The 15,967-nt window shown below is 42.4% G+C and overlaps 1 protein-coding gene and 1 pseudogene across 2 annotated transcripts in view; one reads left to right on the top strand and one right to left on the bottom strand.

Annotated features, from left to right (window-relative positions):
* The window catches only part of RAB28 (RAB28, member RAS oncogene family), a 326,361-nt gene that overhangs the window by 125,635 nt on the left and 184,759 nt on the right, over nucleotides 1–15,967 (top strand). For both annotated transcript variants that reach the window (XM_070757348.1, XM_070757350.1), the window contains exon 4: nucleotides 95–224. In XM_070757348.1, the coding sequence (XP_070613449.1) occupies nucleotides 95–224 (130 nt within the window). The remainder of the gene's footprint in view (nucleotides 1–94; nucleotides 225–15,967) is intronic.
* Nucleotides 11,659–12,059, bottom strand: LOC139169919 (guanine nucleotide-binding protein G(I)/G(S)/G(O) subunit gamma-5 pseudogene; annotated as a pseudogene).

Below are 15,967 nucleotides of genomic sequence, written 5' to 3'. Positions count from 1 at the left end.
TTTATGCATTGCCCCTTATCTTAAGTTTATGCAATTTAGTTGTCTGATTTGTTTGTCATTAATATTGCTATTCACACAAGCCTTTTTTTTCCAGGCTGTCCTTTTGGTGTATGATGTTACAAACCAACAGAGCTTTGAAAACTTAGAAAATTGGCATAATTTTGTAAAGAAGGTCAATGAAGAGTCAGAAACTCAACCACGTGTGGCCTTGGTAGGGAATAAAAGTAAGTTGTTAAATTGTTATTTAAGTGGAATCTTTTGACTTATCTCAAATGCAGGCCAGCAGTACGCTCTCTGTTCACAGGTCTTCAGTAGCAGTGTGAGCCCCAATTTTGCAGACATTGGTACATGTGTGGTCTCTTTCATTTTACTGGCCCCATGGTGCATTGATTTTGGCAGGCTTAGAACTGTAAAATGTAACATTTCATGCATTAGACTAAATGGGGAGTGCTGTGTTGTGTCAGCAATCACAATGTTTAGTTTGATGGAGGATATCACTTCATGGAAATAACTTGCTTCAGTGATTAGCAAGCAGTATGACATTGCCCATAAAATTTGGGAAGTTTTGCCAATTTATTTTCTTTATTTCATTTTAATACAAAAATGGCTTTTTATAGTTTGGAATCCTTATATTAAGATATGACTGATCAATAAATTATGCCTAACTTTTTCCTTGTTAATAACAAATAATACATTTTTCCTATGAAAAGCTGAATAGTATGGTTAACATATTACTTGGTAGTCCTTGACTTACCACTACAACTGAGCCCAAGATTTCTGTTGTTAAGTGAGACATTTGTTAAATGCGTTTTACCCTATTTTGTAACCTTTCTTGCCATAGTTGTTAAGTGAATCACTGCAATTTTTAAATTAGTAACTCAGTTGTTAAGTGAATTTGACTTCCCCAGGGACTTTGCTTGTTAGAAGATAGCAAAAAGTGATCACATGACTTTGGGACACAGAAATAGGAATGTAGTCAAGTATGAACCAATTGCCGAGCATCCAAACTTTGATCACATGATCATGAGGATGCTACAAAGTTTGAAACTCACTTTTTTCAGTGGTGTTGTAATTTTGAATGATCACTAAATGAACTGTTGTAAGTCGAGGACAACCTGTACCTGAAATGGCTTAAACATTGAAGAGCTTAAAAAATTAAAGATTGCAAATAATAGGATAGATATGTGTCTGTTCTTCCCCTCTTCCCCCAATGCTATTATGAACCTTGGTTTCCTTACATACATTGTTAAAAAAAAATTGCTTGGCTATTCAGTTTGTCAAAAATAAGACTACTGAATGGTAAAGCAATAAAACATTGATTTTATTAGAATGGGGTCTCCCAATCTGACAACTTTTAAGATCTGTGGACCTTGGCTCCCAGAATTCCACAGCCAGCCATGCTTGAGAAATCGAAGTCCACAAGTCTTTAAAGTTGTCAAGTTTGGAGACCCCTGAATTAGAACAAAAAAAGGTTTACAGTGATCCCCCGATCATTGCGAGGGTTCCGTTCCAGGACCCCTCGCAATGATCGGTTTTTCGCGAAGTAGCGCTGCGGAAGTAAAAACACCATCTGCGCATGCGCAGATGGTGTTTTTACTTCCGCCTCAGCAGCAAGGAGCCGAAGATTGGGGTTTCCCCACCGCCCACGCAAACTCCTCGCTGCCGCTCGCCCGCCCTTCGCCCGTCCACGCCCTTCGCTCGCGCCGCTTCCCAGCTGAGTCCTGAAGCCAATTCGCTTCAGGACTCAGCTGGGAAGCGGCGCGAGCGAACGGCGTGGGCGGGCGAAGGGCGGGCGAGCGGCAGCGAGGAGTTTGCGTGGGCGGTGGGGAAACTCCTCGCTGATGCCCGCCGCTCGCCCTCCCGCCAGCAAGAGGGGGAAGACCCAGGGAAGCCGCCCAGCAGCTGATCTGCCCGGCGCCATCTACGCATGCGTGGCCATAGAAAAAAAGGGCGCGCATGCGCATATGGTGTTTTGACTTCCGGGTTGAAAAATCGCCATATAGCCATTCGCAATGATTGGGATCGCGATACCCGGGGGATCACTGTATTTTACAGTAAGTTAGTTAGTTATGCTAATTAAACATATTTTTATAAAAAGGTATTGTATAATAGTGAAATTGAAATAACTAATAATTAGCAAAGACAAAACCAACATAGCAGTTAATTTCGCAAAATTATAATAAAAATATTGACATCCTTCCATTCCCTAATGAATCAAAAGATTTCACCATTTCTTGGATCTCATGGAAGGCGAAGTAGACCGTGCTCAGATATTCAATTGGTAGTTGACCTTTCTCTTCTTAGACTCCAAGATTAGGAACGGAAGCACCATTTCTCTACAAGCTTTTTAAACTTGAGTTCAAGATGAACAGATATTACTGATACGTCATAGCTGAGGCTCAGGGAACCTCATGTATTTTTGAAATAAGTATTCTCAAAGCAAAGAGTGTTTTTTCTCCAATCTTTCAGTTCAATGGTGCCAAAAAGATGAGAGGGAGCAATGGCTTTGGCATTGAGGATAGAAACAATGAATTCAGTTATGGCTGTTGCCTCCCTGCTCTAGACTAGCCATTCATGTTTATTCCAGTAGATAATAGATATTTGAAGGCTTGAATGAAATACCAAGGGCATTAATGTCCATGAAATTGAGCGTGGTGATTTGCTCGAGACTATGACAAACAAAGAACTGTTGGTTCAAAATCCTTGCTAACTTTTGGAAATGAAGATTCAATAGCACTGGGCCACTTCAGATCAAGCATTTATTTTAAAAAGCTGCTTCATTTTGTTAAGTTTTCTAGAACAATAATAAAGCAGTCTTTAAAAAATAAGGCTAATAATTTGAATATTCTATAGGCATTTACAGTTATTGACTTATCTTTTTGCAGCAAACCAGAAACAGACAGTTTCAGAACAGCCTGATTAGCACAAGATAATAAAAAACTGCCTCTACCTCTACCTTCCAGCAATTTGCTTCCTTAGTTTTAGTTTCACTTTCAGTTTTAGCACAAGCAACTAATAATTTCAGACTGCAGGGTTTGCCATAGCCTATGGTCGCCTGCCTGCAGTCTGAATCAGCGGATAGTCAGGAAGTCGAACAGTTGCTTGTGCTAATCAGGCTCTCCACTGTTTGCTGCAAGAAGGCAAATTGCTGGGTGGCAGAAGCCAAAGGGTGGCGGTGGCTTGGCAGGGCTATATTCAGTGTCTAAGACATACCCAAGTTTTCACCCTCTTTTAGGGGAAGATTTATTTATTTATTGATTGATTGATTGTTAGAGTTGAAAGGGACCATGCAGGTCATCAAGTCCAACCCCATGTCTGAGCAGGAATCCTAAAGCACCCCAGCCAAATGGCAGTCCAATCTCCTCTTGAAAGTGTCCAGAGTTGGGGAGTTCACAACCTCTGCAGGCAGGTTGTTCCACTGGTTGATCGCTCTGACCGTCAGGAAGTTCTTCCTTACTTCTAGGTTGAATCTCTCCTTGGTCAGCTTCCAACCATTGTTCCTCGTCCAGCCCTCTGGTGCTCTGGAGAATAGAATGGCTCCCTCCTCTCTGTGGCAACCCCTCATATACCTTTATACAGCTATCATATCCCCTCTGCCCCTCCTTTTCTCTAGGAAAGTGTTTCCCAACCTTTTTTGAGCCGCGGCACATTATTCATATTTTCAAATTCCTGGGGAACACTGAACCCGAGGGGGGGGGGGCGCTAAAGAAAAGTTTGGACAAAAAAAAAAACCTTCCTCCATTTCGCTCTATTTCTCCCTCCCTCTTTCTCTCTCTTCCTTCCTTCCCTTCTTTCTCTCTCTCCATCCCTCTTTCTTTCTTCCTCTCTTTTTTGCTCTTTTTCTCTCTCCCTCCTTCCCTCCATCTATGTCTTTCTCTCTCCCTTGCTCTCTCTGCCTCTCTTGCTATCTCTCTTTCTCTCTCTTTCTCTCTCTTCCTCTGTCTCTCTTGCTATCTCTTTTTTCTCTGTCTCTCTTGCTATTCTTTCTCTCTCTCTCTCTGTCTCTCTCTTTCTCTGTCTCTTTCTCTCTCTCTGCCTCTCTTTCTCTCTCTCTGTCTCTCTTGCTATGTCTCTCTTTCTTTCTCTCTCTCTCTCTCGCTCTGCCTCTCTTGCTATGTCTCTCTTCCTCGCTATGTATCTCTTTCTCTCTGTCTCTCTTACTATGTCTTTCTCTTGCTCTATCTCTTTCTTTCTGTCTCTCTTGCTATCTCTTTCTTTCACTCTCTCTGTCTCTCTTGCTATCTCTCTTTCTCTCTCTCTGTCTCTCTCTCTTGCTATGTCTCTCTTTCTCTCTCTCTCGCTATCTCTTTCTCTCTCTCTTGCTATCTTTCTTTCTCTCTCTCTTTTGCTATCTCTCTTTCTTTCTCTCTCTCTCTTGCTCTCTTTCTTCCTCTCTCTCTCTCTTTCTCTCTATCTCTTGCTATCTCTTTCTCTCTCTCTCTCTATCTCTCTTGCTATGTCTCTCTTTCTCTCTCTCTTGCTATCTCTCTTTCTCTCTCTCTCTCTTTTGCTATCTCTTTCTTTCTCTCTCTCTCTTTCTTTCTCTCTCTCTTTTGCTATCTCTCTTTCTCTCTCTCTTTCTCTCTCTTTCTCTCTCTTTTGCTATCTCTTTCTTTCCCTTTCTCTCTCTTGCTATCTCTCTTTCTCTCTCTCTTTCTCTCTCTCTCTCTCTGTCTCTTGCTATCTCTTTCTCTCTCTCTCTGTCTCTCTTGCTATGTCTCTCTTTCTCTCTCTCTCTCTTGCTATCTTTCTTTCTCTCTCTCTCTTTTACTATTCTTTCTTTCTCTCTCTCTCTCTATGTCTCTCTTTCTTTCTCTCTCTTTCTGTCTCTCTCTCTCTTTCTACCACGCCGACAACAGCGGCATCAGGCAGTAGCCAAGGGTGGCGGCAGAGCGGCTGACTGCGAGCGGGAGCCCTGACGTCGGCAGCTGGACGTGCTGCTGGACGCCGTATATGCTGGCGCTGCGCTGGGCATGGGCGTGGGGCTGGCACCTCCGGTCCAGCCAGCGAGCCAGTGCCAGCCCCGCAGTGCCAGCATGTACGTCTCCAGCAGCACGTCCAACCGCCACCGTTGGTGCCTCTACCCTGGAGCTCCCTCTCGCCGCTGCCATCTCCCCGCGACTGTCTGGGGCTGCTGCAGCCGGCACCCTCCCACTCCCACCGCCAGTGCCCTCCCACCGGGCTCCAAAGGACACTTGACGCCGACGCCAGGGAAACGCTGCTCTAGGCTATCCATGCCCAGTTCCTGCAATCTCTCTTCGTAAGTCTTGGTTTCAAGTCTCTTAATCATTTTGCTTGCTCTTTTCTGCACCTTCTCCAGAGTTTCAATCTCTCTTTTGAAGTGTGGTGACCAGAACTGGATGCAATACTCCAGATGTGGTCTGACCAGGGCGTAGTAGAGTGGTATTAATACTTCCCTGGTCTTGGAGTGTATCCCCCTGTTGATGCAGCTTAGGATAGTGTTGGCTTTTTTGGCCGCTGCTGCACATTGCTGGCTCATGTTTAGTTGATTATCCACCAAGACTCCAAGATCTCTTTCACAGTCACTACTGCTAGGTGGGGTATCTCCCAGGCTGTATGTGTGTCTAGTTTTTTTTTTAACAAGGTGAAGGACTTTGCTCTTGTCGACGTAGAACATCATGTTGTTAGTGTGGGCCCATAGTATTAATCTGTCTAGATCTTTCTGTATTTTGAGCCTGTCCTCTAGGGTGTTGGCTACCCCTGCCAGTTTGGTGTCGTCTGCGAATTTGATTAGTTCCCCTTCTACTCCCTTGTCCAGGTCATTGATGAAAATATTGAAGAGTACAGGGCCCAGGACAGAACCCTGTGGTACCCCACTGCCTACCTTCCTTCCATGTGGATTTGGAACCGTTGAGGGCAACTCGTTGCGTGCGGTTGGACAGCCAATTGTTTATCCATCTGCATGTGTTGTAACCTAGCCCATTTTTTTCTAATTTGTAGATTAGGAGGTTGTGGTCAACTTTATCAAAAGCTTTGCTGAAGTCCAAGTATATGAAGTCTATTATGTTGTGTTGGTCCACTGATTTGGTTATGGTGTTGAAAAATGATATGAGGTTGGTTTGGCATGATTTGTTTCTGACAAACCCGTGCTAGCTGTTGGATATAATGCTGTTTGTTTCTAGGTAGTGGAAACATTTTTTAAAAAATATTTTCTCCAGTATTTTTCCAGGTATAGAAGTCAGACTGATTGGTCTGTAGTTGCCTGGGTCAGTCTTTTTAACTTTTTTGTGGATATTGACTACGTCAGCTCGTTTCCAGTCTTCCGGAAGGTCTCCAGTGGTCCAGGATTTTTGGTAGATGAGGAAGTGGTTCCGCAATGGTGTCTGCCAGTTCTTTTAGAACTCTGGGGTGAAGTCCATCTGGCCCTGGTGATTTGTACTCGTTGAGCTCCCACAAGTAGTCCCTTACTATGTTTTTGTCTATGTTGAGTTCGGTTCCGGGACTATTTGTTGCAGACTTGCGGGTTGGTTGGTAGGATGTGTGTCTTATACTCCAAAAAATACAGCACAGTATATCTCTTCATCAGGAACCAGACGGAGTGGCTCTACTACAGTGGAAAACTCAACTTCTGCTGGCTCAGGACAAATGAACTTTAGCATGATGCCACCGAACCTCAGGTGAACAGCAGCTTGCAATGTTTTTGACATAGGTGGGAACTAGTGGAAACAGCTCATGGTTGTCAAGCAGGTGACCCACGAGCCGGATGCGTCACACTCAGACCACGCTCACCCCGGCTCCGCAAAGGCAAAAAATGTCACGATACATCATGATAGATCATGTGAAGCGATTGAGTTTGACATCCGTGCGCTAACTGATCAGTGCTTAGAAACATTTTAAATAGAATTTGACTTAGTTGAAAGATTCATAAAGAATACCACTACCTCCTAGAAGAGTGATGGTGAACCTTTTTTTCCTCGGGTGCTGAAAGCACATACGCACACACTATTATGAGTGCCCACACCCATAATTCAATGCCTTGGGAGGGTGAAAATTGCCTTCCATGACCCCCCTGGAGGCCAGAAACAGCTTGTTTCCCAACTTCTAGTGGGCCCAATAGGCCTGTTTTTCATTCTCCCCAAGCTCCAAAGGCTTCCCTGGAGAAGTCAAAAACACTCACCCCCATCTCTCCAGAGGCCCTCCAGAAGCCGGAAGTGCCCTCCCAGAGCTTCTGTGCGAGCCGAAAATCAGCTGCCCACTGTGCACATGTATGCTGAAGCTCAACTAGGGTAACGGCTCGTGTGCTGGCAGATATGGCTCTGCATGCCACCTGTGGCACCCGTGACATAGGTTCACCCACTGTCCTAGAACAAGCATCGTGGGAAGAACAAGTTAAAGGGACCATGATAAGATGGTGTAGGGACTTCAGATTTAATATAAATTTAAACAGTTGGCAAGAAACCAATGGCCTATAGGTGGCATTTTTCCCCAACAAGACTAGCCAAAATGAAACAAAATATTTCAAGATTATGTTGGAAATGTAAAAAGGCATTTTGCACATGCTACCACATGTGGTGGGAGTGCCAAAAAGCAAATGAGTATTGTGATAAAATAAAACAATGGTTGGAGGAAATTCTGGAGATGTAATTAGAATTGAAGCCTGAACTCTTTCTGCTGGCAATAACCATTAATAAATCCAGAAAAATATAATATATCTAATGCTACATATTCACACAGCAGCGAGGCTAACATACACCCAAAAATTGAAAAATACAAACATCCCCACAAATGAAGAAATTATAGATAAAATTCTAACATGCACTGAGATTGATAGACTGACGCTAGAATTGAAGGACAAATTAGATATAGGCTATTTTGAAACCTGGGGTAAATTGTATAACTTGATGGAGAAAAGGAAAACCAAAATGAGCTAACTGATACGTTGGGAAGTTCTAAAAATAACATAAAATTTGGACTGATAATGGGAAAAATTAATAGAAAAAGGAATGATTAATGTAAATAGGAATACTGGATGTTACCTCTTTTCTTTTATATTCTGTATATGTCTATATTATGTTGTATTGTTGTATGTTGAACTTCTTTTTAACAGTATTATAAATAAAAAACCTTCTTAATTAAAAAAATACTCGGGAAAATTGTTTACATGATCAATTTTCAGGCTCTCCATAATGTTCAAGCCATCAGGCTTGAACATTAAGGGGGGAAAAGCTCTCCATAATGGGGGGAAAAGCTCTCCATAATGTTCACATTATGTGAACATTATGGGGGGAAAAGCTCTCGATAATGGGGGGAAAAGCTCTCCATAATGGGGGGAAAAGCTCTCCATAATGTTCAAGCCATCAGGCCCTTTTAGATATCGATGACATATGTCAAGAAAGTGCTGCCAGCAGCAGCCTCAGTGAAATGTTCTCCGACAGTGTTTTGTTTTTTATTATTCTCCATGATTTTCCTTTCCCCAAGTTTAATATCGGCCTAGAAATTAGAAATAGAAGAGGCAAAATAATCTGGAAAACGGAATATAACAGAATTATAATAACGGAATTATTATAATGGAATTCAAGATGGCACTGCCAACTGCAGCCTCAGTGAAATGGTCTCTGATAGTTCCATTGTTTTTCACTTCTGATTCACTTCTGATTTCATACTCAAGAGATCAACTGTTAAACATCAAGTAATACTTTTTTTTAAAGGGCATCCTTCTTTGACAACATCCCCATGTTTACAAATGCAGAAGAGATTTTCATCCAGGGAGAAGCAGCTTTCTCTGAAAAATAAAAGAACAAAGACAAAAAGTGAAGATGATGGAGATAACGGATAAGAGAACAGGGATAAGAGAACAGGGAGTTTAAAGAGAGTAAGAAAAAGTGCAATAAAAACTCCTCTTCCATCACACTTCCTGACTAATTTATATTCACTCACTAATAGGATGGATGAAACACTTATTTTAAATAGATGCAACTCTGATTTTTATAACTCAACAGTTCTTATTCACTGAAACATGGCTAAATGAGTCAATTAATTATAGCAGCATGAATATCCAAGAGTTTCTGATACAGAGAATAGACAAAATTTTACCTAAATTTTTTACCTAAAATGAATGACCTAATCACCATGTCAATAAAATTTCAAAACCTCGAAACAACCATATCCTCACGAAAAGTCCTCATAGATTCTATTGAATCACGCATTGAAGAACGCTTGCAAGCCCACATTGAAGAACGCTTGCAAGCATGCTTCACATCTTTGGATAACAAAGTCATCCTAACGACATTTCCCTACTCATCAGAGACACCCTGGAATGTGAAAAAAACGGAATAGTGCCATTGTATTTGGGCTCAAAGTCACTAACGAACCTGATATAGACCAAATTCAAAAAATCATTGCATCTAATTTTCCAGCTGATGAAATCATTGACGTGACCAGAGATGGCCCGGAATACAAATATAAATTCTGCAGAGTGGTTCTCACAAATGAACTTAGCAAATGCAAATTCATTAAGACCATAAACTCATTAAACAGAGATGACTCAAACCCTAAAAAACTTCACTCTAGACCAGACTTATCAATCTTACAACGTATCCAATCCCGTGAATTACGGGCAGATCTAAAAAAAGGTCAAGACCAAGGCCAAACTGATCTTTATATCGACTACCGTGCCGGCTGCATCAAAACCAAGTTATGCAATCCACCAACCAACCTCCAAACCATCATCAACCAAAACCACCCCAACCTCCAATCTACCCTCAACCAAGATCAACCCCTCATTCATTAACCACTACCTTCAAACCACCATTGCCCACTACCAACCTAACTTCCAATCCATCACTACTCAAAACCACCTCTCAATAAACCAAGACTAGGTATGCACGCCCCTTACTTCCTCAACAACATCCATTGCTAATCTTAAATGTAAACTGATGAACTCAAGAAGCATCGTTAATAAAATACCTGAACTCCTTCTCTTACTACAAACTGCTAAATTTGACATCATATTTATCTGTGAAACATGGTTAAATGAATCCCTCCCAGACTCCGTTATCACAGTAAGTGACTATCAAGTTTACCGTTCTGACCGCGAATCCCGCAGAGGAGGTGGTGTTGCAATGTTCTACAAGAAATCACTCAACTTTTAAAAAGTGCAAGTTAAACAAGAACTTTATCTTCCTGAAACCATAATCTGTGAACTGACTTTAGATACCACACTTCGCTTCTTTCTATGTTATAGAGCTCCAGATTATGATATCACACATGCGAACAAGCTAATCTCACTGCTAACATGGGTAAGCTCCCACTCACATCCTCTTATATTTCTTGGAGACTTAAACCTTCCACATATAAACTGGACCCTAAATGAATGTTCCACTGAACCCATACATTCAACCCTTTACAATGCCATTACTAGCCTAGGATTAGATCAACTAGTTACTGACAACACTAGACTTAACAATTGTCTTGACCTCATCTTCTGCAACAGTCTACACTCAATTTACAGACTACAAATAAAAGAACCCTTTTCTAACAGTGACCATAGCATGATTGCCTTTTACCTAAACATACACCCTCACAAAAACCACCTTAACGATAGAAAAGCCAACTATAACTTCAAAAAGGCCAATTACGACCTCATCGAAGCCTATCTCTCACCTCTCGACTGGCACACAATTTTCTCTGATTGCATCACTACTGAAGACTACTACAATATGTTTTTACTTGAAATCCAAAGAGTCATCAAATTATACGTACCACTAATATTTACCAAAACTAAGAAAAACAAATTACCCATAAAAATAAGAAAGCTCCAAACCAAAAAAAGAATTCTTTGGCGCAAAAATAAAGCAGGCCATGTTTCAAACTTTAAAAGCTAATATAAAAAATTGTGTCACCAAATAAAGACTGAATGCAGCAATTATCACATCTTCCAAGAAGAAAACCTTCTACGAACAAAGTCTACTCATGCCTTCTACAACTTTGTTAACAATAAACTCAAAGACTCTAGACCAATGTTCCCTCTAATTTTTTTCGGTGTCGGCGGAAAAGTATAGTGTCTGAGCGGCAGTCCCTTTGGGACTGGGCGGCATAGAAGTATAAATAAATAAATAAATAAATAAATAAGAAAACAAATCCCTTTTTTAATTAAAAGAAATTAATAATAAAACAAAACCAAAATCTATTATTATTACTATTTTCTCCTCTTTTTCCATCCCTGTCTCCTCCCCCCTTGTGTGTGTGTGTGTGTGTGTGTGTGTCTCTCTCTCTCTCTTTGTGTGTCTGTGTGTGAACTCTTGAACCATTTCCAATAACAGGTGAGCTATTGGAAATGGTTGAAGAGTTCACACACACACACACACACACACACACACACAAGGCTGGGGTTTTTTTTCTCTGTTATTATTTGGGTGCTTTTTACCATATGCTTTAAATCAAGAGTCATTTCTCTCTCTTTCTCTCTCCCCCTCTTGCTCTCTCTCTCTTTTTCTCACTTTCTCTCTCCCTCTCTTTCTCTCTCTCCCCCTCTTGCTCTCTCTCTTGTTTTTTCTCTCTCTATTGCTTTCTTTCTCTCTCACTCTTTCTATTTCTCTTGCTTCCTTTTTCTTCTCTCTCTTTCCCCCCCCCCTTTTTTTCATTTTTTAAAAAATCATGTCAACCCTTTATTGCTTGAATATAAAATTCATTCCCTCACAACACAGAGTAATAGCAACTAGCATACAGTTTATTAGAGAGGTAGATTTTAAGGGCTTTTGAAACAATAACAATGTTACAAGCTCAAAGTTGGCACATTAATACAAAGTTTCTGTACAGGTTCCAAGCCATCTTGTTTCATTTCCATATTCAACATAATCAGCTAGGAAAAGTTGTTAGATCAAATCAGAGAAAAGAACAGACTTTCTGAGGTCTGAATGGATTTGTACTTGATGAAACACCTGTTAATAAAGGATCATGATGTGCATGGTGAAAGCAAAACTGCTTCAGATCAACTGCAGCTTGTGAAACCTTCACGCGGCTCATGCTGGCCTCGAGCCGCAGCTGTTGCACCACTTTCTTCATGGCGGTGACATTGGAGGCGCCGGACATGGCCCCCTCCCTCCCTCAACTTCAACTCCGTGTGATGTCGAACCCGTCAAAGAGCCGCCACTGCTGCTGCTGCTGGCAAAAAGGGTGGGTCGCTGTGCTTGTGAGGGGCGGGGGACGCGGTGGGGGGTGTTTCTCGGAACTTTCGGGCAAGTTTCCGGTGCTTGGAAAACTCCCCCGCCCATAGACTGTCTGGAGAGGTGGGAGGGCGGGGAGAGAGCGAGACAGAGAGACTCAAGCCTAACGCGCGCTGGTGGACTTCCCTGCGTAAACTCGGCCTCGCGCTTCCCCCCTCCCTCCTCCTCCCCCGAAGCGGAAGTCCTCTCTTCTCTTTCTTGCTAACTGTCTCCCCCCTTTCTCTCTCTCTTTCTCATTTACTTTCTCTCTCCCCCTCTCTCTCTCTGTCAGCGAGGGGGCTGCGAAAGCGCTTTGTCCGAGCGCTTCGGGAACGCGTGCCCTGCCTCTACTGTAGCCCCCTTGCTGAAAGTCCGGGACGAAAGTGCTCCCAGCGAGGGGGCTGCGAGAGGGGCGGGGCGGGCATTCTTGAAGCGCGCGGAGAAAACCCTCTCACAGCCCCTTTGTTGGGAGCACTTTTGCCAAGCGAGCCCCATCGCAGCTGCCCCTCTGTTCCAGCCCTGCCCTCCCAAAGAGTGGGGCTGCCACGTCCTGGCCAATTGCATCCCTCTTGCCAGGAGTGCGGATGAGGATGAGAAGAAGAAGCTGCAGCGACCGGCGGAAAGGAGCCCCCAGAAGCTGCCAAGATTGCAACAGCCCCCACCTTTCCTGCAGCTTGGAGCTCTTAGAGAGCTCCTCAGCCCCCTGAAGCTGCCGGGATGGCAGCTTCTGGGGGCTCCTTTCCTCATTGCTTCCTTTTATTACCTGTAAGCAGCTTCAAAAACTTTTTCCCTGTGGCTGCAACAGCGGCGGCTTCCCTTCCAGTAGCAACAGCGCCGGGAATGTCACGTGATGAAGGGAAGCCGGCGGAGCCATCTCAGCAGTTGCTGCCGCTCCAGCAGCTTCCCTTCATTACGTGACTTCCCAGCGCTCTTGCTACTGGAAAGGAAGCCGGCGCTGTTGCAGCCACAGGGAAAAAGTTTTTGAAGCTGCTTACAGGTAATAAAAGGAAGCAATGAGGAAAAGAGCCCCCCAAAGCTGCCGGGATTGCAGCAGCCCCCACCTTTCCTGCAGCTTGGAGTAGCGAATTTATTTATCCCATTGGAAATAAAGAAAATAGATTTAATTGGTTCCCAGCGAGTTAACAGGCTGGGAACCAATTAAATCCATTTCCATTATTTCCTATGGGATAAATAAATTCGGTACTCGACCAAATGGGTTCTCGACCACACTTCTGGAACGAATTGTGGTCGAGTACCGAGGTACCACTGTACTTATATGCTGCCCAGTCCCAAAGGGATTGCCGCTCAGACACTATACTTTTCTGCTCACCCCGAAAAAAAATTAGAGGGAACGCTGGCGACTGCCGAGAGATAAGTCTCGCCCAAGGCAGGAGGCGGCGGAGGAGGAGAGGGGGAGGATCGGGCGGGTGGGGGGCAGGGCCAAGAGGCCAGGAGCGCGAGGGGGCTGGAGGCACCATGGAGAGGCAGGGGCGGTCGCGGTTCCCTTCTACTGGCCTCCCCGCCCGTCCCCCCCCGCAGGCTGGCAGGGGGATGGGGAGTGCGTGACCGAGGAAAAGGCTGCGTGCGGGGCTGTTTTGGAGCGCATACCCGCTCACGCACACAGCTTATGGGGAACGGTGCTCTAGACCCATCCACCCCTTAAAGGACCAAACAACATAGACCATAATGATGAATCAGTCAAAGCCAACCTCTTTAACACCTTCTTCAGCTCAGTCTTTGTTAACAACAATGGCTCATGCCCAACATTTCCTAACCGCACCACAAATAACCTCAATGATCTTACACAAATTGATTTTACAGAAGATAACGTTAGAAAGGCATTACACAACCTAAAACCATCTTTATCTATTGGACCAGATGGATTATGTGCATACTTCTTTAAAAAGCTCTCCTCCACCTTGGCTGAACCTCTGAGCATAATTTTTAATAAATCTTTCAGTACTAGCTCCCTACCCACACTATGGTCACTTGCCACAGTCATTCCTATCTTCAAAAAAGGAGATCCAAGCAACGTTGAAAATTACAGACCTATCTCTTTGTGTTGTGTCAGCTGCAAAGTTATGGAATCAATCATAAACCAATCCATTACACTCTACCTTGAAGCTAATAACCTACTTTCCAATAAACAATTTGGTTTCAGAAAAAAATTATGCTGTAATCTACAACTCTTACACTGTAAAAACATTTGGACCACTCAACTTGACCAAGGAATCCAATTGATGCGATCTATATCGACCTTTGCAAAGCCTTTGACTCAGTTGTCCACAACAAACTTCTTCTGAAACTCAAATCCTATGGCATCTCTGGACTACTACACAATTGGTTAACAGCATTCCTATCTAACAGACAACAACTGGTCAAAATAGGAAGTGCCACTTCTCTTCCTGCTCCTATTAACAGTGGTGTCCCTCAAGGTAGTGTTTTAGGACCAACAGTATTCATATTATACACAAACAATCTTTGCGATTGCATCACTAGCAATTGCGTTCTCTTTGCAGGTGATGTCAAACTATTTAATACCACCAACAATAGTGCTACCTTTCAAAAAAACCTTGACCACATAGATTGTCTAAAACCTGGCAACTTCAAATCTCCACCACTAAATGCTCTGTTTTACACATTGGTAAAAAGAATCAGAATACTAAATATAAACTTGGAGGAATTGAACTTATTGATAACCTTCAATCTATCAAAGACCTTGGAGTACTCATATCCAATGACCTAAGTCCTAGAGCCCACTGCAACAACATTGCCAAAAAGGCTTTAAGAGTTATTAACCTCATCCTTCGCAGCTTCTTCTCTGGTAATTTTGAACAGCTAACAAGAGCTTACAAAACATTTGTCAGACCAATCCTAGAATACAGCTCACCTGTATGGAACCCACATTGCATATCTGACATCAACACAATTGAGAGAGTCCAGAAATATTTCACAAGAAGAGTCCTTTACTCCTCTTCTCACAACAAAATACCTTACTCCGCAAGACTTGAAATTCTTGGTTTACACAATTTACAACTCCGTCGTCTCTGTCCCGACTTAATTATAGTTCATACACTATTTCACCTTCAACCGCAACAACACACGAGCACCAAATCAATTTAAAGTAAATGTCAACCGCTCCAAACTTGACTGCAAAAAATATGACTTCAGCAAAATCAATGCCTGGAATGCACTACCTGATTCTGTGGTTTCTACTCCTAATCCCAAAACCTTTAGCCTTAGACTATCTACAATTGACCTCTCCCCCTTTCTTTTTTCTTTTTTGTAAAACTTTATTAATTTTCATAAAAATTGACAAACATACAAACAAACATTTAACATAAAGTAGGGGTTACAATTTATTTATTTATTTATTTATTTATTACTTAGATTTGTATGCCGCCCCTCTCCGAAGACTTATCGTAGAAGTCAATTTTTTTTACAGAAGAAGAATACATTATTAATGCCTTAAGTCAACATATTAATTTGAATGAAAAGAAATTTTGCTCAACCTTGCAAGAAAGAAATTTCATACAGAAAAAAGAAAAGGAAAAAAAGAAGAAAAATAAATCATTTTAGTATATTTATAATTCTCACATATTTTTACTATTTAATTTTTCTTCTTATTTATCCATATATACACCTTATTCCAAATAATATAAAATTCTGATTCCTCCTGATTATTTAACCGTCTTGTCATCATATCCATCTTGGCGCAATCCAATATTTTCTTAATTATCTCTTCATCTTTGGGAATATTTTCCCCTTTCCAATTTTGCGCATAAACTATCCTGTCTGCGGTC

This window comes from Erythrolamprus reginae, chromosome 7, assembly GCF_031021105.1.
Source record: "Erythrolamprus reginae isolate rEryReg1 chromosome 7, rEryReg1.hap1, whole genome shotgun sequence".
NCBI classification, from domain to species: Eukaryota; Metazoa; Chordata; class Lepidosauria; order Squamata; family Dipsadidae; genus Erythrolamprus; species Erythrolamprus reginae.
This window is presented reverse-complemented; position numbering and strand designations above follow the sequence as displayed.